This window comes from Erinaceus europaeus, chromosome 11 (genome assembly GCF_950295315.1).
Source record: "Erinaceus europaeus chromosome 11, mEriEur2.1, whole genome shotgun sequence".
Lineage (NCBI taxonomy): Eukaryota > Metazoa > Chordata > Mammalia > Eulipotyphla > Erinaceidae > Erinaceus > Erinaceus europaeus.
Genome location: NC_080172.1, coordinates 652228 through 673826, shown reverse-complemented (window position 1 = coordinate 673826; position 21599 = coordinate 652228). Strand labels below are relative to the sequence as shown.

The following is a 21599-nucleotide window of genomic DNA, read 5'->3' as shown; positions in this document are numbered from 1 at the left end:
GGGAGGGGGCGGGAGGTGCGGGTCAGGGGAGGGGGCACAGGAGGTGCGGGTCGGGGGGAGGGGGCGCGGGTCAGGTGGGAGGAGGCGCAGGAGGTGCGGGTCAGGGGAGGGAGCGCGGGAGGTGCGGGTCAGGGGGGAGGGGGCGGGAGGTGCGGGTCAGGGGGGAGGGGGCGGGAGGTGCGGTCAGGGGGGAGGTGGGGCACGAGGTGCGGGTCAGGAGGCAGGTGGGGCACGAGGTGCGGGTCAGGGCAGGGGGGCAGCGCACGAGCTTCTGGAACGTGGGTGCGCCCTGGAGCTTGACCCTTGAGCTGGCTTCTGGGCGCGAATGGCACAGTGAACTAAAAAGAAGCCTGAAGGAGAGGCAGACTTGAAGGAAGGCGGACACTTTCCGTGAGTTGGGAGCGCCTTGGGGAGGGGTGCAGGGTGCAGGGTGCAGGGTGCGGGAGGGCGAGGGGGCTGGTCGTAGTTTGCATCTAGAGAGCGCGGGGGGGGGGGGGGGCGCAGGGCGAGGCCGCGAGCGCCCTGGGGAGGGGACAGGGTGTAGGCGGGGTGGGGGAGGCCCTTCCTGGGTGCGCAAGGCCTTGGGGAGGGGACAGGGTGCGGGGTGGAGGGAGAGGTGGGGGGGCCTTCCTGGGAGTGCAGCCTAGTGCTGGGACAGGGTGCGGGAGGCAGGGCCCCTTCCTGGGCAAACCCAGGGTCAGGGCCTGGCCACCGGCTCTCAACCTCCCTGCACTCTGCGCCCGGGCCGCCTGCCCTTCGGCTCTGACCCGCGGGGGATCCCGGCGTTTTCTCCCAGACGTGCCAGAAGATCGTTTGTCCATTTTATTCCAAAGGTTTCCTGGGAAAGCCCACTGGGAGAATCCCAGAGATGCCTGGGGGCCTTTGGGGCTGGGGGGCTGCGTGGCTGCGGGCCGGGGGCTGGGGGCTGCGGGGTCGGGGCCTGGCCTCCAGGAGCCGTAGGACGGAGAACACGCTTCCCCTCGGTGTCATCTTCAGACCCACTGCGGCTCACCAACCCTCCATCCTGCGAAAAACGTGGTGTTTATTTAGATACCGACTAGTACTTAGAAAACTTAGGACTTTCAGATGCAAAGGGCGACTCCTTGCTAAGGGCTCCTGGTTACATCAACACAGCAATGAAATGCCTGATTAATAGTGCTGATTAGTGCGGGCCCGGGCTAATTAAGCGGCCCGGCCATATATCAAACGAGAGTCCGTGAAAGATCATTTATTTGGGACAAGGAGACGTTCTCATAGATCTTTGAGTTCTGCGAGGGGCTTTATGGGTCCTTCGCAACACGATTTTGATTTTAAAAGGTCTCCTAGATGGAGGTGTAGTTTATTTTTGTGACCGTGATTGATCAGGGCAATAATGAAACGTTTAAAAACATTGAAAGTACTTGTTCAGTAAAATCAAAACATAAACATACAGGGGAGCTGGTGGCTGTCCTCACAGAAAGGTTTTTGTCACGTGTTCATTTTAATCAGAAAGGCAAGACCTCGAGGTAAATAGGAGGAAACACACACTCACTCACTCCACAAGGTGTGATTGGATGTGTGGATCCACAAGTTAGGCGTTTGAGTTGGTGACAGAGAGAGGTAGGCTTGAAAGAGCATCATTTAAAAACTGTTTTCATTACCTCTTCACCTGAAAAGGAAAACTGAGCCGGGCCTTTCTAGTCGGTGAAGTGACAGTTCTGATGTTTCAGATGTGCATAAGCGAACATCAGCTTGTACCTATTTTTACAGAGCTTGAAATCTTATGCAGATCATTTCTTTTCATCACTGGCTATTGGAAATATTTAGTGGATTTCCATTTCTAAGACACAAAGTCGGTAAGTTTTATCAGTGTAGCTTTCTGCTACTAAGCCCTCCCGGAGAGAGCTGTGCGGGTATGCGCCGACTTAAGTATTTCTAACATCACTGTGAAGCATGGATGCCAGTGTTTTTCTTGGCATTATAAGCTCTTACCCCACTGTGAAAGTAACCTGAAGAAATTGTGTTCCTATGTGTGTATTTCGGTTTTCACTCACTTTTTTTTTTTTTTAATTCCTTCTCTCTGTTCAATCCCACTTTCTTCATAACGCCCATGGAATCCATCAGCTCCTCATTAGAGCGGACGGGTTAACTGTCAAGTTCCTCCAAGTATTTAGGGGCAGATAAGCGCTTAAAAATGCCGGCAGCCTAAAAGCATTAAAAAAAATAACAGATGGCGGAAGACAAACCTTTTGGGGCAGAAGAACCGCAAGGGACGGGTTAAAGGGTCAACCAACAATTATCATCGTCGTCGTGTTCAAACCGGGAGAGAAGGGGCTGTCCCGCCGCGGCTTCCACCGGGAGCCGCTCAGCCAACGCGCGTGTGGGGGGCGGGGGGCGGCGACCACGCAGCGGACCCCGAGCCCTCTGACCCGCGGCCCCGCAACACGCGAGCGCGGGGGTGGCGGCCGCTGCAGGCCGCGCGCCCGGGCCCAGGCGCCCAAAGGGCTCGGCCGCGCGGTGCGGGCGGTGGGGTGCGCCCCCGGGTCTCCAGCGTCTGCCGGGCCCCCTCCCCGCCCCGGGCAGCTCCGCGCGCCCACGTGACCCGCCGCCTCCCCTATAAGCCGGGCCGGGCCCGCCCCCCACCCGCGCCCGCCGGCCCGCCGCCCCTGCCCGGCCCCGCGCGGGGAAGGGAAGGGAGGCCCCGGAGCCTCCGAGTCCGCCCGCCCGCCCGGAAGCCCCAGGCAAGCGTGGCGCCCGGGGGCCCTGCCCGGCCGGGGCGGCCCAGCGCGGAGCGGGGAAGGGAGGCAGGGGCAGGCCCCCGAGCCCGCCCGGCTCCGAGCGGCGCCCGGGACCCCCGCCCGCCGGCCGGGAGCGGGAGCCGGGGCGGGGGCGGGGGCGGGGGCCGGGGCCGGGGCCGGGGCGGGAGCGCGGCCCGGGCGCGGCGGGAGCCCCGCGCCCCGATGCGGCCATGACCCTGAGCGCGGGGATGTCCGAGGCCCCGGGCCGCGCCGAGGAGGCCGACATCGACGTGGTGGGGGGCGCCGCCGCCGACGACGACGACGCGGGCCCCGGGCTGGCGGCGCCCGCGGAGGACGAGCCGGACGAGCCGGACGAGCCGGACGAGCCGGACGACGACGACGAGCGCGCCGCCTCCCCGCCCGCGCCCCGCGCCGCGCCCGCCGCGCCCGCCGCGGCGGGGCCGGGGCCGGGGCCGGGGCCGGGGGCCGGGGCCGCGGGGCCGCGCAGCCCGCCGGTGAAGCCGCCCTACTCGTACATCGCGCTCATCACCATGGCCATCCTGCAGAGCCCCCACAAGCGCCTGACGCTCAGCGAGATCTGCGACTTCATCAGCGGCCGCTTCCCCTACTACCGCGCCAAGTTCCCCGCCTGGCAGAACAGCATCCGCCACAACCTGTCGCTCAACGACTGCTTCGTCAAGGTGCCCCGCGAGCCGGGCAACCCGGGCAAGGGCAACTACTGGACGCTCGACCCCGAGTCGGCCGACATGTTCGACAACGGCAGCTTCCTGCGCCGGAGGAAGCGCTTCAAGCGGCAGCCGCCGCTCCCGCCGCCCGGCGCCGGCGCCCCCGAGCCGCTGCTGCGCCGCCCGGGACCCGCGGGGGACCCCGCCGCGCTCTTCCCGCCCGCCGGCCCCGCGCACTGCGGCTGCGCCTGCGGCCTGGCGCTGCCCCCCGCGTTGCCCCCCGCGCCGCCCCCCGCGCCGCCCTGCGCGCTCTTCGCCGCCGCCTTCCGCGCCCCGCCCGCCGCGCTGGCCCGCGCCGCCTTCGCCTACCGGCCGGCCGCGCTGCCCGGACCCCCGCGCGCCCCGGCGGCGGCCAAGGCGGGCGGCTCGGCGCTGGCGCCGGCGCGCTCGTCCTTCTCCATCGAGAGCATCATGGGCGGCGGCCTGGGCCCGGCCGCCCCGACACCCGCAGCCGCAGCCGCAGCCGCAGCGGGAGCCGCAGCCGCAGCCGCAGCCGCAGCCGCGCCCGGAGGCTGCGCGGCTCAGGCGGCCGGGGGGCCCGCCGCGCTCGCCCGCTCGCTCGTGGCCGCCGCCTCGGTCCCCGCGCCCGGCGCCCTGGGGACGCTGCTGCCCGGGGCCGCCCTGTCCACGGCCGACAGCTTCGGGGCCCGGCTGGCAGACTGCTGAGGCCGCGCCCCGCGCCCCGCGCCCCGGTGTTCCGTGGGGAGCCCCCCGCCCCGCAGCCCGCGCCCCGCAGCCCGTCACCGCCGCTGCGGCTGCCTGCGCGACACCCTCCCGCGACTGGCGCGGCGAAAGCGCCGGCCTTCCCTCTCCAAAACTCGGGGCGGCGACGGACGACGCGGCTCCGCTTCCTTTAGGCCCGAGGGACCTCCTTAACTTTGGGGGCTGTGCGGGGGATCTCTGCCTTTTTCAGGTTTAGAGAGTCTCAGGTCTGGGCGTAGAAAAAGGGGGAAAAAAGCAAGCAAGGAAATCCAAGTGTTCACTCAGAGAATGAATATAAAGGGATTGTAGCAGTCCCGACGAATACCCGCGAAGCAATAAGTACACTTTTAGTCTAGGACACTTAGGGTGGGCGCACTTTTTCATGGAAAAAGGATGAACATGTTTACACAAAAACAAGTCAAAACGAGCATTTATTTCTAACCTGTGTTTTGTGTAGTAGACATGCGGGAGTTTTAAAATTTTTGTGCTTAACCGCGTATTTACAAAGAGTACTGTAAATTTTACTGGTTGTTATCATTGTACTATTCTAACGTAAGATTCTTACATTTTTTTCAGAAATAAAATGCTTAATTTTCAGAGAAAACCCACCAAAGTGACTGGTTTCAGTCGCTCCTTGGTTCATTTTTCTGTTCAAGTTTCTCATGAATAGGCAGGAGTGGAGAATAGAACAGACGAATAATATTTTCAAAGAGTTTAATAAGAGCATTGTGCCAGGTTTTCCATTTATACTTTCTAAGTCAAAGTCATTGCAGATGATCAGAAATTATGTGAAAATGGCTACGAATAAAGTTATTTTTGGTGTACAGTTTTGAAATCTCATGTTATTCCATCTCGGAACTGTTTGAAATTAGAGCCACCGTTACCCTTGGGTAATTTTGTAGATCTTTAACATTTAGTTTTAAGCTTTCCACTTAGTTTCATTTCTGCTAACTTTTGAGCACGATGTTGTATATGCCAATAAAAGATAAAAGCTCTGTAGATAATTTTAACTCAGAATGGGAGCAGAACAGCAAGGGGGTGTTTATTTCAGTTAAAGGTTAATGGAAAACAGCAATAGGGATGCCATCAGCTGCATAGCACTGAAGTCCTGAGTAAGAGTACTTACATCTACAAAATAATTGTAACTCTCTAGTCCTGAGTAAGAATACTTACATATATAAAATGATTGTAACTCTCTAGTCCTGAGTAAGAATACTTACATATATAAAATAATTGTAACTCTCTAGTCCTTCAAACTGAAGGGATTCTAATAATTACATTCGGTTTTATTTCCCTAAAAGACAAACTGATCATTGAAATTCTGTTTTAAAGGAATAAATTAGGTAAGAGAAATCCCCAATTTTTGCATACTGTACACCTTTAATAAAAATGAAAAAACATCATCAAGTGCTTATAGAACCAATCACACAACTTAGGTGACTTAAAATGTTTTCTTAAATCACAAGTGTTTTGTTAGCTATTGTTGAAGGCTTTTTTTTTTAATGTTAGGCTATTGATTACAAATGTGAAAACCAAGGCATATGTATTGTGTAATTTAAATGCCCGATTTCTGTGTGTGACAGAGGAGGTTAACCCCCCCCCCCACTCTCTGGGCATATATATATAAACAGCTGCAGAATTAACTTAGGAAGTTCGTGGAAACCTCACAGGCGGTGCTGTGCAGTGACGTTCACTCTTGACTTTGTACACTCTTGTCTTTTAGGGAGGAAAAAACTGACTCCTGCAGCCTTTAAAGTAAGTTTGACTTTTTTCTGTCCATGATTGACTGTTTGAAAGAGTTTAGCGCATCATCACCATGAAATCTGCCACAGGTTTATGGATCCCAGTTGAAATGTTCTTAGGCCAGTATCTTCTCTGCAAAGGTTTCTCTTGCCTGGCTGGACGCTGGAACATGTGAGGAGTGTCATTCTCCGCCGCCATTATAGTGAACAGGTCCTTGCAGGCTGGACCCATCACACACTGACGACGCTGGTACAAGTCTGAAATAGGGACCTGAAAGTAAACGTAAGAGTGGAAGAACAGAATCATTTGCATGACTACTACAAGTATTCTTATTCCGGTTTTGTAGTATTCCGTCACTACAAGTATTCTTATTTGCAATACTCTGCCGGCTCAAATATGAGATTACATTGGACAGGAAAGATGCTTAGATGTACCCCAAGTGTAGGGCAATCCCAGTTCTGCTCTTTAAAAAAAATAAAAGGAATCCCAGTTCTGCTCTTCAAAAAAAATAAAAGGAAGAAAAAGTTCGAGAAGGGACTTTATCCACCTCTGCACAGGGAATGAATGAATTGCGAGGAGCTGGGAAGGTCGCTGCGCTGCAGACACAGAACTTGCCTGCGTGGGGCCTTGGGCTAGATCCCAGCAGCGCGCACACACAGCAGAGACTGAGCAGTGCTCGTGTTCCTCCACCCTCTCCTGAAATAGGTAGATCCGCGGGGAGCTTAAGAGCTGCCCTCGCACAGGTTTGGGGGCGCTGGTGGCACTTCTTGAAAGACAGCGAGCGCACCGTGAGCCTCTGAGCCATACAGCAGTAACTCAAAATGATTCACGGTACCGTGGAGCAGACCCGCCGGCTGGACCTGGACTTGGGTGCCCTGACAGTTGGGGCCATGCACCCGGCCGCCGCGGGTCCCGGGACCGGCGGGTGACCCGGGACGCGGTGCGGATGGGTGGTGGGGCGGGCAGGCGTGGGTCCTGGGCGCGGACCCCGCGGTCGGCCGCAGCGAGCAGGTGCGGGAACAAAGGCCGCGCGCGGGGCCCGGGACAGCCAGGGCCTTTGAAGGGCCAGCACGGATCCTCCGCGGGGTCCTCATTCGCATGCAAATCCAGCTCCAGCCCCCTTTTCTTTGAAGGCAGACAGAAGAATGTTTGTGTGTTTGTAAGAACGGAGCCTGCTTGAACGAGCCCTCCTCAATAGGCCCGGGGCTCGAAAAATAAACCAGTTGGACAAACATTGGCCACCAACTCCCCCCCCCCCACACTACAAAGTGTGGATTTGCTACAACTCATTAACCCGACGCTTTTCTCCCCGTCGCCTTGTTTCTCTGCTCATCAAACGCTCCCATCGAGCTTGGAGACAAATGACCGAGGCCCAGTCGGGAGGGAACTGCAGTTAATAGGGAGAGGATCTGTCGGGGCTAATGGTTCAGGCAGCTCCCGGAGGAGGACCACACAAAAAGGAGCCTCTATTCAGGGCTCTGTTGTGCTGGGGATTGAATCTGCAGCTAGATTGAGCCAAATGTTATCTATGGCGAGGGTAATGAAGCCCTTATGGATTGAACTGCTCCTGGTGCCACACATGGTGTCATGACCTCAGAGCATTTCTTGGCTGATTTCTTTCCTCCTCTATTGGGTAATTATTTTATTTCTTCAAAATAAGCTAGCGCTCTGCTCACCATACTCACTCACCCTGTGTGTGTATTTAAGAGCCACTTCCTTGAGAAGAGGGAAAGAGAAAGAGAAACGGGGGTGGGGGGTGGGGATGACAAAAATTGGGTACTATTATTATTATTATTATTCACTGCGGCATCTATCTGCATGTGTGTACCTCTCTACTTCCCCATGTCACCTAGTCAGCGTTCGGCAGTTCTTTCCAGTTCAAGTTCTCTGCTGTTGGAGCTGGAATGTTGGATATACTTATCACAATTTGTACAGTGAATGCAGGAAAGCTTCTGCCTTTCTAACTCTCCATTTCATCCTGTAGTCCTCTGAGAGTTGGTGGGGGTACTCTGGTGGGAAGTGATTATTTTGATGGAATACTGGCTGGGGTTGTTTACTCAATGCTGAGGCCAGTGTTGGAGGCTCTGACAGTCCTGTTTTTCTCTCTCTGGCCCCAGTGGCTCTGATTTCCCTGCTTGACTAAGGACTGTCAGCTCAGAGCAGCTAATGATGTTATTACAAGTGTGCTCTCTCTCTCTCTCTCTCTCTCTCTCTCTCTCTCTCTCTCTCTCTCTCAGTAGGAATCTGATCTTTACTAACCAAAGCCAGGAGTTTGGGACACCAACTTTAGTTTCAAAATTCCATACTACCTACACATTTTGCTCACACCTATCTTTACTACCAATGGAAAATAATTTGGGGGTCAACATAAAGGTCCTATCAGCCTCAAACTCAATCCAGACCAAGTATCTGTGCAGGAAACACCCTCGCTTCTCTGGGCTCAGCCAGCACTGTAACTGTCAGTCTGTCTAACTGAAGTACTAGGAGTCCCAGTCTCCTTTTACACAAGGACAAGCCTGGGGAGCAGAGGATAAGGGGAGGGGGCCCGGCATTGTCAGCCTCCATTCTTGTTTCCGCTGGTTTTCTGGTATTGCAGCTGGGAGACACACACACACACACACACACACACACACACACACACACACACACACACGCTGGATGTGAATTAGCTGCCATCTCTCTCCTCTCCTAGGATTTTGTAATTAGGCATATGCTTTTTGTTGGTAAATGTGTTTGATGTCACAGCCAGTGAAATGTGGTGTGTTTATAAGGCCATGAATGTAAATGTGTAAATATGTTTAGTGTAAAATCTGGCCTTTCGACTTCAGCAATAAATACCCTGCCAACTCAGATACGATTACATTTGACAGAAAGATGGAGAAACTGATCGTGGCCAGCTGCTCAGGGCTCTCTGGGGCCTGCACTTGCCCGACTGAATTCACTTTTCAGATGTTTCTTTGCATGTCACTTCTCTCTGATCACATCTTTGCTTGATGTGAACAGCTTGGGCTCCTTTTTATTTGTTGACCTCTGGCACACTGGAAATTTCCTGGTTCATCCCTCTTGCTTCTCTGCCAGGAATATACTATTCAGTAGTAGGCACATGGGGTGGGGGAGAGAAGAGAATGAGAAAGAGAGAGAAAAAGGAAACACGCACAGAAAACATCTGATTATTATCATTAACCCACTTTGAATCCCAAGTGAGTCTTTGGTGAGGTTGGATGGCTTGGAAGAGGAATGAGGACAAAGGCAGTGAGCTTCTGACCCACATTTGTAATGTTCCTTGTCTTTAACCACCATCACTCTTAATCTTAAGGAACATGTATGGATTAGTGGAAGACAGAGCGGGGGAGAAAGGCAACAAGAATGTCACTGTGGCACGTGGGATTCCGGGGATGGAACTCAGCTTCACCTGCTTGAGAGCCTAGTGATTCATCTTTTGTGCCACTTCCTGGGCTGCCAATCAGCCTGATCTCAAGGACCCCTGCGACACAGTAAGTCAAAAGCGTTTTAGGAAGCATCACACACACATAGAGAAGCACACAGATCTCACTCTTCACAGAATGGACTCACTGCTCATAAACTTTAGCTCAAGAAGCGGATGTCACCAGCGCCCCCAGAAACCTCACGACTGTCTATTCCGCATGTTAAAAAGGACTCTCATGACCATTCCTCTCAACTGCACTGTGAAATAATGAGAGCAAGATTACTGTTGACTCCATTTTACAAATAAAAGCGCCAAGGCTTGAAAGACATCAAGTTGCCCAAGGTCATAGCTTCTGGGACTTGAGTAGTTAACCCCCTTTTTATTTACTAGACTTCCAGCTTATCTCAGTGACGTGATATTGATTTACAGAATCACAGCAGGGGTCTCATCCCACACTGCTCCCCCACCAGCAGAGTTGGTGTACCCACCCTCCACTGGAGGGTCACAGACACGGAAAACCCATGTTCCGTGTTGTCGCCATTATCTGTTAGACAGACACCTACTGTCTCAGGGCAGCCGCATTAAGGTTCACTGTGCAGACGAGCCATTCATTTCCTCTACACTTCATTTTTTAAAAATATTTATTTTAATGAGAGATACAGAGAAAAAGACGGAGAAACACTAGAGCCCTGCTCAGCTCTGGCCTTACGCTGGTGTTGGGGACTGAACCTGGGAGCTTCAAGCCGCAGACATGAAAGTCTTCTGCAGAATCATTCTGCTGTTTTTATACCTGCTGGTTCCTCATCCCTGCCGCCATCCCTGCCACCTGCACTCAGGAGTCCCAGGAACTATCCTTGTTCTGATGCCCTTGCAATGCACACCTAGTATGCCCAGCCCCAGTGGAAGCTGTGTCCAGCTGCTGCTTGCTGCGTCTGCAGGACACCCTCCCAGCACTCTCCCTGCAGCATGCCTCTCTTCTTGCACCAGTGCCACCTTTAAGCATTACAGGCTTGTCTACCCCATCAGCTTTGCACTACTTGGCCTTCCCTCCACTTCGCTAAACAGATCTTTATAACCAGACATCACTCATGCCCTCCCTCCCCGTGTGACCAAAGGACGAATATATAAGCACGGATCAACCAACTTGACACGTCATTAAAAATCCAATCTTCTCTTAGAGAAATTGAATACCCCCCTCCGCCCAGGTAGTGTGCTGTCTTTGAACAGCCTTGCCTGGTGTGGCTTTGAGCAGCCCTTGTATCCCATTCACAGGCCACTGCACTGGAGCCTCCCGTGACTCCTGTCTGCTTGGCCAGAGGTCTCAAAAAGGTTTTGAGGAGGGAGAGGCATTCCAAAACACCCAGTGGAATCCCATCTTTCCCTGAACGTGAATGGTACGGACCCAGCTTTCTCAGGCCAGCACTGGAGCTGCAGCTGAGTGTAGCCTGGAACCAGTGGGGGTTAATTGTGCCTGGGAGCTGAGAATTACAGAAGGGGAGTGTTTGTAATGACTTTCCAAGGGCAAGTGCTTAGTGCAAACGTGATTTGGAGATTCTAGAGAAAAGGCATTTAAGAAATAGTCTGTGGAAGATGAGAGAGACCTGCTCCAGGGAGAAAAGCAGCCAGTTGACATCAAGAGGAGCCTGGAGAGGATTCTTGCCGGGTTTGGAGTCCAGAAGTTGAAGACGTCTAGTGTTCCACTTTTAAAATGAGATGGACTCTTTTCCAGCATGCTACTACTGCACCTAGTCCCTTCAGTGGGATGCAGGAAGTATGGGGTGTGCTTGCAAATCAGGCGGTGGAGTGTTGGAGATGGGGTGGGTCCCACATGTGGAACTCCGCCTGGGTCTCTGTCCCACAGCCGGTCAGGCACAGACTGAAAGTTCTCTTATCTGCAACCGCGAATAGTCTGGGGGGGGGGGGGGCAATGGGGGCGTGTGTTAGGGAAGAAGGCGGCTTCACACTCTTGGAGTTCCTGCTCATGTAAGTACAAGCTGATATGCTCAGCAATGAAAGGAAGTGATGTGTTTTGTGGAAAGTCACCAGCAAATCATGCATAAAAAAGTAACTTGGTTCTCTTTGTTTTTATGCAGATAGTTTCATACGCACACGTATCTGTGACAAGACTATTTCTATAATGTGACTACAGAGAGGAAAAAATTGCAAACAAAAATATCCAGCATCTACGACAGAAGAAATAAAACTAGGCTGAAATTAAATGCTAGATCAGTTTTTATACTCATAGCTTTTTGGGAGTGGAGAAATAGATTGTGAGACTCAAATAAGACATTTACATGTAAAAGTGTTGGGAAACATTAAACATAAAAATGTGTAACTTGTGTAGTCTTCCTCACATCTTAAAAATCACTTTAAAAAAAACTTGGAGCATATGCAAATCCTTAAATTTGTTCAAAGGAACCTCTGGCTACATGCAAGGGTTCTTCTTCAAGACCTGTGCCCTGTCTCTGAAGTGAACTGCCACTTAACCCTTCCTAGCAAAGGTGAGGAGAGGGCTGGTGGCGGTGTGTTTCCCATACTTCAGCCAGATGTGTATCTGGACAGATAACTTTCTTTTCCCTTCTAAAATAAACAAACCAATGGCATTTAAAATCCACGCTTCCATCTCTTTCTCTAGTTACTCATCTGATCATCTCTTTAGCCTCTAAGCTGTGAGAAGCAGGATTAGTCTACAGTGCTTACCGAGCACCTGCCTGCCCACGGCAAATCCCCTTACTGGTTACTCCTCCTTTAAAAGTGGGAAACAAATGAAAGAATTCCCTACCCCAAGCTACTCCGTGAGCACACACGCTGGGAACGTTAGGAAGCGCTGATGGCGTGGGGGCGGGGAGCCTACTAAGACAGATTTTTTTTTCCCTCCGATTAGCCACACCTTTCACAAATCTTTAGTCTGCAAACAAACCAAGGTTGTGTGCTTCCTGAGGACTTTTTTCCTAAGGTGGCCCCTCACCTACATGCCGCCCCAGTGCCTGTGTGTTATGGCGAGAACTCAGTGCCAGATTCTTCCAGGAGCAGACGGGGTTTCCTTACATCTTCCCCGACCAGATTCCCAGCCACCACGGCTCTGTAAAGAGGAGGGGGCTGGTGACTGTGCCCGTCCCACGTCCCATGCTCTACTGGTCCTGTGGCTCTGGGTGAACAGTCAGACTCCCAAGTGCAGGGAAGATTAGCAGGTCCCCCTGCTGAAGCGTTTGCTAGCACTCCAAGAGGAGCTGCACAGTGGACAGTGCATTTCTTTTTAAAATTATAATTACTTCTTTCTTTATTGCAGGATCAATGGTTTACAGTCAACAGTAAACACAATAGTTTGTATGTGCACAACATTTCCCAGTTTTCCACATAACAGGTCAACCCCCCACGAGGTCCTCCCCGCCATTGAGCTCCAGGACCTGAAGCCTCCCCCACCCCACTCTTTTTTTTTCTAAATTGTTTTATACTTATTTATTTTCCATTTTTGTTGCCCTTGTTTTATTGTTGTAGTTATTATTGTTCTTATTAATGCCGTAGTGATTGGTAGGACAGAGAGAAATGGAGAGAGGAGGGGAAGACAGAGAGGGGGAGAGAAAGACAGACACCTGCAGACCTGCTTCACCGCCTGTGAAGTGGCTCCCCTGCAGGTGGGGAGCCGGGGGCTCGAACTGGGATCCTTGGCGCCACCTGCACTTAACCCACGGCGCTACTGCCTGACTCCTCAGAGTCTATTTTAAATATTTTATTTATTTATTCATGAGAAAGATAGGAGGAGAGAGAGGAAGAACCATCCATCACTCTGGTACATGTGCTGCCAGGGACTGAACTCAGGACCTCCTGTTTGAGAGCTCAACACTCTACCCACTGCGCCACCTCCTGGACCACCCAGTCTTTCACTTTGGTGCCTGCCAGCACTGCTCCGCTTCCCTTCTGCTCTTGTTTCCTGCACCTGATCTTCACACGGGTCTTACAGGACTTCTCCTGTGTTGAGAGACGCCCCTGGGAAGTGAGTGTTTTTCCAGATGCAGGGCCCAGGCTGCAAGTGTGGGGTCCTGGTGCTGGTTCTGGCTGGGTGGGCGCCAAGGCAGGGGGCAGCCAGCTGCAGGCTCGGCCAGTGCTGCTCCTGGGGATGGGGGATGCACGCCTCACCCCACCACAGTCACCAGGTGCTGCCCATGTGCCGGGCTAGTGGGTGTGGGCTGGTGGGTGTCAGGATGGTGGGTGTGGGATGGTGGGTGTGGGATGGTGAGTGTGGGATGGTGGGTGTGGGATGGTGGGTGTGGGATGGTGGGTGTGGGATGGTGGGTGTGGGATGGTGGGTGTCAGGATGGTGGGTGTGGGATGGTGGGTGTGGGATGGTGGGTGTCAGGATGGTGGGTGTGGGATGGTGGGTGTCAGGATGGTGGGTGTGGGATGGTGGGTGTCAGGATGGTGGGTGTGGGATGGTGGGTGTGGGATGGTGGGTGTCAGGATGGTGGGTGTGGGATGGTGGGTGTCAGGATGGTTGGTGTGGGATGGTGGGTGTGGGATGGTGGGTGTGGGATGGTGGGTGTGGGATGGTGAGTGTGGGATGGTGGGTGTGGGATGGTGGTTGTCAGGATGGTAGGTGTCAGGATGGTGGGTGTGGGATGGTGAGTGTGGGCTGGTGGGTGTCAGGATGGTGGGTGTCAGGATTGTGGGTGTGGGATGGTGAGTGTGGGATGGTGGGTGTCTCGATGGTGGGTGTCAGGATTGTGGGTGTGGGATGGTGGGTGTCAGGATGGTGGGTGTGGGCTGGTGGGTGTCAGGATGGTGGGTGTGGGATGGTGGGTGTGGGATGGTGGGTGTGGGATGATGGGTGTCAGGATGGTGGCTGTGGGCTGGTGGGTGTCAGGATGGTGGGTGTGGGATGGTGGGTGTGGGATGGTGGGTGTCAGGATGGTGGGTGTCAGGATGGTGGGTGTGGGATGGTGGGTGTCAGGCTGGTGGGTGTGGGATGGTGGGTGTGGGATGGTGGGTGTCAGGATGGTGGGTGTCAGGATGGTGGGTGTCGGATAGTGGGTGTGGGATGGTGGTTGTCAGAATGGTGGGTGTCAGGATAGTGGGTGTGGGATGGTTGGTGTCAGGATGGTTGGTGTGGGATGGTGGGTGTCAGGATGGTGGGTGTGGGATGGTGGGTGTGGGATGGTGGGTGTCTCGATGGTGGGTGTCAGGATTGTGGGTGTGGGATGGTGGGTGTCAGGATGGTGGGTGTGGGATGGTGGGTGTGGGATGGTGGGTGTCAGGATGGTGGGTGTGGGATGGTGGGTGTGGGATGGTGGGTGTCAGGATGGTGGGTGTCAGGATGGTGGGTGTGGGATGGTGGGTGTGGGATGGTGGGTGGCAGGATGGTGGGTGGCAGGATGGTGGGTGTGGGATGGTGGTTGTCAGGATGGTGGGTGTCAGGATTGTGGGTGTGGGATGGTGGGTGTGGGATGGTGGGTGTGGGATGATGGGTGTCAGGATGGTGGGTGTGGGATGGTGGGTGTCAGGATGGTGGGTGTGGGATGGTGGGTGTCAGGATGGTGGGTGTGGGATGGTGGGTGTCAGGATGGTGGGTGTGGGATGGTGGGTGTCAGGATGGTGGGTGTGGGATGGTGGGTGTGGGATGGTGGGTGTGGGCTGGTGGGTGTCAGGCTGGTGGGTGTCAGGCTGGTGGGTGTGGGATGGTGAGTGTGGGATGGTGGGTGTGGGATGGTGGTTGTCAGGATGGTAGGTGTCAGGATGGTGGGTGTGGGATGGTGGGTGTCAGGCTGGTGGGTGTGGGATGGTGGGTGTGGGATGGTGGGTGTCTCGATGGTGGGTGTCAGGATTGTGGGTGTGGGATGGTGGGTGTCAGGATGGTGGGTGTGGGATGGTGGGTGTGGGATGGTGGGTGTCAGGATGGTGGGTGTGGGATGGTGGGTGTGGGATGGTGGGTGTCAGGATGGTGGGTGTGGGATGGTGGGTGTGGGATGGTGGGTGTGGGATGGTGGGTGGCAGGATGGTGGGTGTGGGATGGTGGGTGTGGGATGGTGGGTGTGGGATGGTGGGTGGCAGGATGGTGGGTGTCAGGATGGTGGGTGTGGGATGGTGGGTGTGGGATGGTGGGTGGCAGGATGGTGGGTGGCAGGATGGTGGGTGTGGGATGGTGGTTGTCAGGATGGTGGGTGTCAGGATTGTGGGTGTGGGATGGTGGGTGTGGGATGGTGGGTGTGGGATGATGGGTGTCAGGATGGTGGGTGTGGGATGGTGGGTGTCAGGATGGTGGGTGTGGGATGGTGGGTGTCAGGATGGTGGGTGTGGGATGGTGGGTGTCAGGATTGTGGGTGTGGGATGGTGGGTGTCAGGATGGTGGGTGTGGGATGGTGGGTGTGGGATGGTGGGTGGCAGGATGGTGGGTGGCAGGATGGTGGGTGTGGGATGGTGGTTGTCAGGATGGTGGGTGTCAGGATTGTGGGTGTGGGATGGTGGGTGTGGGATGGTGGGTGTGGGCTGGTGGGTGTCAGGATGGTGGGTGTGGGATGGTGGGTGTGGGCTGGTGGGTGTGGGCTGGTGGGTGTCAGGCTGGTGGGTGTGGGATGGTGAGTGTGGGATGGTGGGTGTGGGATGGTGGTTGTCAGGATGGTAGGTGTCAGGATGGTGGGTGTGGGATGGTGGGTGTCAGGCTGGTGGGTGTCAGGATGGTGGGTGTGGGATGGTGGGTGTGGGATGGTGGGTGTCTCGATGGTGGGTGTCAGGATTGTGGGTGTGGGATGGTGGGTGTCAGGATGGTGGGTGTCAGGATTGTGGGTGTGGGATGGTGGGTGTGGGATGGTGGGTGGCAGGATGGTGGGTGTGAGATGGTGGGTGTCAGGATGGTGGGTGTCAGGATGGTGGGTGTGGGATGGTGGGTGTGGGATGGTGGGTGGCAGGATGGTGGGTGGCAGGATGGTGGGTGTGGGATGGTGGTTGTCAGGATGGTGGGTGTCAGGATGGTGGGTGTGGGATGGTGGGTGTGGGATGATGGGTGTCAGGATGGTGGGTGTGGGATGTTGGGTGTCAGGATGGTGGGTGTGGGATGGTGGGTGTCAGGATGGTGGGTGTGGGATGGTGGGTGTCAGGATTGTGGGTGTGGGATGATGGGTGTCAGGATGGTGGGTGTGGGATGGTGGGTGTGGGATGGTGGTTGTCAGGATGGTGGGTGTCAGGATTGTGGGTGTGGGATGGTGGGTGTGGGATGGTGGGTGTGGGATGATGGGTGTCAGGATGGTGGGTGTGGGATGGTGGGTGGCAGGATGGTGGGTGTGGGATGGTGGGTGTCAGGATGGTGGGTGTCAGGATGGTGGGTGTGGGATGGTGGGTGTGGGATGGTGGGTGGCAGGATGGTGGGTGTGGGATGGTGGGTGTCAGGATGGTGGGTGTCAGGATGGTGGGTGTGGGATGGTGGGTGTGGGATGGTGGGTGGCAGGATGGTGGGTGGCAGGATGGTGGGTGTGGGATGGTGGTTGTCAGGATGGTGGGTGTCAGGATTGTGGGTGTGGGATGGTGGGTGTGGGATGGTGGGTGTGGGATGATGGGTGTCAGGATGGTGGGTGTGGGATGGTGGGTGTCGGATGGTGGCTGTGGGATGGTGGGTGTGGGATGGTGGGTGTGGGATGATGGGTGTCAGGTTGGTGGGTGTGGGATGGTGGGTGTTAGGATGGTGGGTGTGGGATGGTGGGTGTGGGATGGTGGGTGTCAGGATGGTGGGTGTCATGATGGCGGGTGTGGGATGGTGGGTGTGGGATGGTGTTGTCAGGATTGTGGGTGTCAGGATGGTGGGTGTGGGATGGTGGGTGTGGGATGGTGGGTGTCAGGATTGTGCGTGTCAGGATAGTGTGTGTCAGGATTGTGGGTGTCAGGATGGTGGGTGTCAGGATGGTGGGTGTGGGATGGTGGGTGTCAGGATGGTGGGTGTCAGGATGGTGGGTGTGGGATGGTAGGTGTCAGGATGGTGGGTGTCAGGATGGTGGGTGTGGGCGGTGGGTTTGGGATGGTGGCAGCTGGGTTCCTGGCACAGTGCTGCGTGCAGCACGTCTCTCCGCAGACACCCTCTGCGGGATGAGTCGCAGTCCGCAGGCACCAACCACTGTGCTTCCTGGCCTGCTGCGCTGTTGATCCCAGGGTGCGGGTGCGGGGTGCGCGAGCATGGCCTCTGCCCAACCTCCGTCAGTTCCCACACTCCTGCACGCAGGCACGCAGTCACGCACACAGCCACGCACACAGCCACGCACGCCGGCCAGCGTCAGGATGCTGAGTCCTGTCATGAAGCACAGAGGCCGATTGCTCGTGTCCTGCTGCCTAGTTACCGCGGCCCCCCCGCCTCCTGCTCGGCCCTCACCTGCCCCTGCCCCTCACCTGACCCCACCTGACCCCACCTGATCCCTCTTGGCCCCACCTGACCCCACCTGACCCCACCTGACCCCACCTGACCCATCACCTGACCCATCCATCACCTGACCCATCACCAGTCCCCTCACCTGCCCCTACCCTCTGCCCCTCCTCGCCCCAGCTGCAGGCCGCACAGCCCAGGGTTTGGGGCAGACTGGGAAGCGGAGGTGCCCAGCCCCGGCCTGGAAGCCATCATTTCCCACTGCCTCGTCCGCATCTCTCCATCTCTGTCTCTGTCCCTGCGTCTCCCGTGTTGTCCCCTCCTCGTCCCTTCAGGAGAAGCCATCACGGCAACAAGACAAATGCACTTGCTCCTGGGGAAGAAGAAAAGGAAGCAAAGCGACAAGTCTCCGAGCCAGCAGCGGCAGCTTCCCGACCCAGATCCACGACCCACTGCTCTGCGTGGGCCGGGCCATCTCGAGGGTGTGTGCCCCCTCTGCCCGCGGCTTCCCGGCCGGCCCATCTGGAGGGCCTGTGCCCGCTGTGCCTGCGGCTTCCCGGCCGGCCCATCTGGAGGGCCTGTGCCCGCTCTGCCTGCGGCTTCCCGGCCGGCCCATCTGGAGAGCTTGTGCCCGCTCTGCCCGTGGCTTCCCGGCCGGCCCATCTGGAGAGCCTGTGCCCCCTCTGCCCGCGGCTTCCCGGCCGGTCCATCTGAAGGGCCTGTGCCCACTCTGCTCGCAGCTTCCTGGCCGGCCGGCCCAGAGCACGTGTGGAGAAGCTGACCCAAGTCCTGACTCTACTGAGCGTGTGCTCGCGGGAGAGGCTGTGTGTGGGTAGACGAGCACTGAGATGGCAGGAAAGGAGAACAGGAGTGTGGAAACCTCTGCTGTGTGGTTGTGCTGAGGGACCATCTGACCCCCCCACACACACAAATTGGAAGCACGTTTGCTGCCCTCCTAGAATAAAGGTGACCGGTGGATTTGCTTCTCCCTCCTCTCCCTCCCCTTGACACTTAATCCCCCTTTCGGGAAACAAGCCAGATGCATAAAGAAATATCATCAGGTCACTCGCTGTGCTTGATCTTGTTAATTTAGAAAATGGAACTTCAGCAAGAGATGCTGTTCACTAAATGTCAACCCACAGCATGCAAAATTCCTTAGACCCAGACTTCAAAAAAAAGGAATGAGAGATGTCACGTGAGTGAAAGGAATCATGGAATTTTTAAGGGCCTAAACAGATCTTAATAGAGTTTTATTGCTTCCACACCCTGCCTCACAGTTTCTAAAATTTAACAGTGACAATATGCAGGGCACTGCCGTGCGAGTCCACAGAACTGTGGGAGGAAGAGGAGGAAAAAAGACGGCAAAAGGGATTCACTGTACTAGAGAAATTATCATCTGAGGAGTTCAAAAGATTGCTGGAAAAAATCAAATGACAACCCAAACCCTCTTCTGTCTGTGACTTTATCACTTCAGCTGCTAATTGAAAATCTTCACTAGAGAATTATTCATGAGAGAGGAGGAGGAGCAGGAAGAGGAGGAGGGAGAGAAAAAGAAGCTAAGAGTCATTCTGGTACATGCGGGCCCAGGGACTGAACTCAGACCTCACATTTGTGATGCTAGGGCTTTGTCCTCGGTGCTGTGCTAGTTTAATTTTTAGCCGAAGAAAGATCTAGCGCTCAGATGATAGAAAGAAAGACATAGGAAGATAGAGGAAATGCACAGACGCTCCTCTCACTCATTCACCAGGATGTTTCTGGGCTCCATCTGCTCAAACACTATTTAAAAACAATACGTCCTTCTCCCATTCTGTGAGGGGTCTCTTGGTTTGGGTAGTGGTTTCTTTTGCTGTGAAGAAGCTTTTTAATTTGATGTAGTCCCATAGGTTTATACTTGCCTTAGTCTTCCTTGTAATTGGATTCGTTTCATTGAAAATGTCTTTAAAATTTATGCGGAAAAAAGTTCTGCCAATATTTTCCTCTAAGTATCTGATAGTTTGTGGTCTAACATCCAAGTCCTTGATCCACTTGGAATTTACTTTTGTATTTGGTGAAATACAGTGATTCAGTTTCATTCTTCTGCATGTTTCAACCCATTGTTTCCAACACCATTTGTTGAAGAGACTCTGCTTTCCCCACGTAATAGTCTGGGCCCCTTTGTCAAAGATTAGATTAGATCTTTACATGCCATACATCAGATAAGAGTTTAATAACCAATATATATATAAAGAGCTTGCCAGACTCAACAACAAGACAACAAATAACCCCATCCAAAAATGGGGGGAGGACTTGGACAGAATATTCACCAGAGAAGAGATCCAAAAGGCCGAGAAACACATGAAAAAATGCTCCAAGTCTCTGATTGTCAGAGAAATGCAAATAAAGACAACAATGTCAGGAGTGAAGATATCACTTCACTCCTGTGAGAATGTCACACATCAGAAAAGGTAACAGCAGCAAATGCTGGAGAGGGTGTGGGGTCAAAGGAACCCTCCTGCACTGCTGGTGGGAATGTAAATTGGTCCAACCTCTGTGGAGAACAGTCTGGAGAACTCTCAGAAGGCTAGAAATGGACCTACCCTATGACCCTGCAATTCCCCTCCTGGGGATATATCCTAAGGAACCCAACACACCCATCCAAAAAGATCTGTGTACACATATGTTCTTGGCAGCACAATTTGTAACAGCCAAAACCTGGAAGCAACCCAGGTGTCTAACAACAGATGAGTGGCTGAGCAAGTTGTGGTCTATATACACAATGGAATACTACTCAGCTGTAAAAAATGGTGACTTCACCGTTTTCAGCCGATCTTGGATGGACCTTGAAAAAATCATGTTGAGTGAAATAAGTCAGAAACAGAAGGATGAATATGGGATGACCTCACTCTCAGGCCGAAGTTGAAAAACAAGACCAGAAAAGAAAACACAAGTCGAACCTGAAATGGAATTGGAGTATTACACCAAAGTAAAAGACTCTGGGGTGGGTGGCTGGGTGGGGAGAATACAGGTCCATGAAAAATGATGAATGAAATAGTGAAAAAAATGAAATATTGTTAAATGGGAATCTGGGGAATGTTATGCATGTTCAAACTATTGTATTTACTGTTGAATGTAAAGCATTAATTCCCCATTAAAGAAATAAATTATTAAAAAAAAATAAAAACAATAAAAACAATACGTCCTGTGAGACAGCATGAGGGGTCTGCAAAGGCTTTCATGGCTGAGGCTCTGAGGCCCTAGGTTCAGTCCTGGGCAGCTCAGTCCATAAACTGGAGGTGAGCAGTACTCTGGTAACAGTAAGTAAACATGCGCATGGGGAGCCGGGCGGTGGCCCAGTGGGTTAAGCGCACGTGGCGCAAATCACAAGGACTGGTTTAAGGATTCCAGTTCGAGCCCCCGGCTCCCCACCTGCAGGGGAGTCGCTTCACAGGCGGTGAAGCAGGTCTGCAGGTGTCTGTCTTTCTCTCCCCCTCTCTGTCTTCCCTTCCTCTCTCCATTTCTCTCTGTCCTCTCAACAACGAAGACATCAATAACTACAACAATAAAACAACAAGGGCAACCAAAGGGAAAATAAATAAATTCAAAAATATGCACATGATAAATAAATAATGCAATAATATAAGCAGTAAGTCAAGTTACGTGAAAAGGAGGGACAAACCCTGGTTAAATGCACATGTTACAGTCCACAAGGATTCAGGTTCAAGCCCCTGGTCCCCACCTGCAGGGGGAAAGTTTCACGAGTGGTGAAACAGGGCTGCAGGTGTCTCTCTGTCTCTCTCCCTCTCTATCTCCCCCTTCCTGCTTGACTTCTGGCTGTCTATATCCAATAAATAAATAAAGAGAATAAAAATATATATAAAAAAGAAAAACTGAAGCGAAATCCCGGGGCGGCAGTCATCAGAGCGGTCAGTGATGAGGAGGGAGATAAT

General features: G+C 54.1%; 1 protein-coding gene and 1 long non-coding RNA gene across 2 annotated transcripts; both read left to right on the top strand.

Annotated features, from left to right (window-relative positions):
* The first annotated feature begins 355 nt into the window (after positions 1 to 355).
* LOC132541181 (uncharacterized) lies at positions 356 to 12596 on the top strand. Its single transcript, XR_009552352.1, has 4 exons — positions 356 to 390; positions 5889 to 5920; positions 12292 to 12472; positions 12527 to 12596. It is a non-coding gene; the product is annotated as an uncharacterized LOC132541181 (long non-coding RNA).
* Positions 2858 to 4145, top strand: FOXD1 (forkhead box D1). Its single transcript, XM_060200955.1, has one exon. The coding sequence runs from the start codon at positions 2948 to 2950 to the stop codon at positions 4127 to 4129; it is 1182 nt and encodes a 393-aa protein (XP_060056938.1). The 5' UTR covers positions 2858 to 2947; the 3' UTR covers positions 4130 to 4145.
* Positions 12597 to 21599: the final 9003 nt, after the last annotated feature.

Bases quoted from the DNA above. Each gene is read 5' to 3' on its own strand.
- FOXD1 (XM_060200955.1), top strand. From the start codon at position 2,948: ATGACCCTGAGCGCGGGGATGTCCGAGGCCCCGGGCCGCGCCGAGGAG.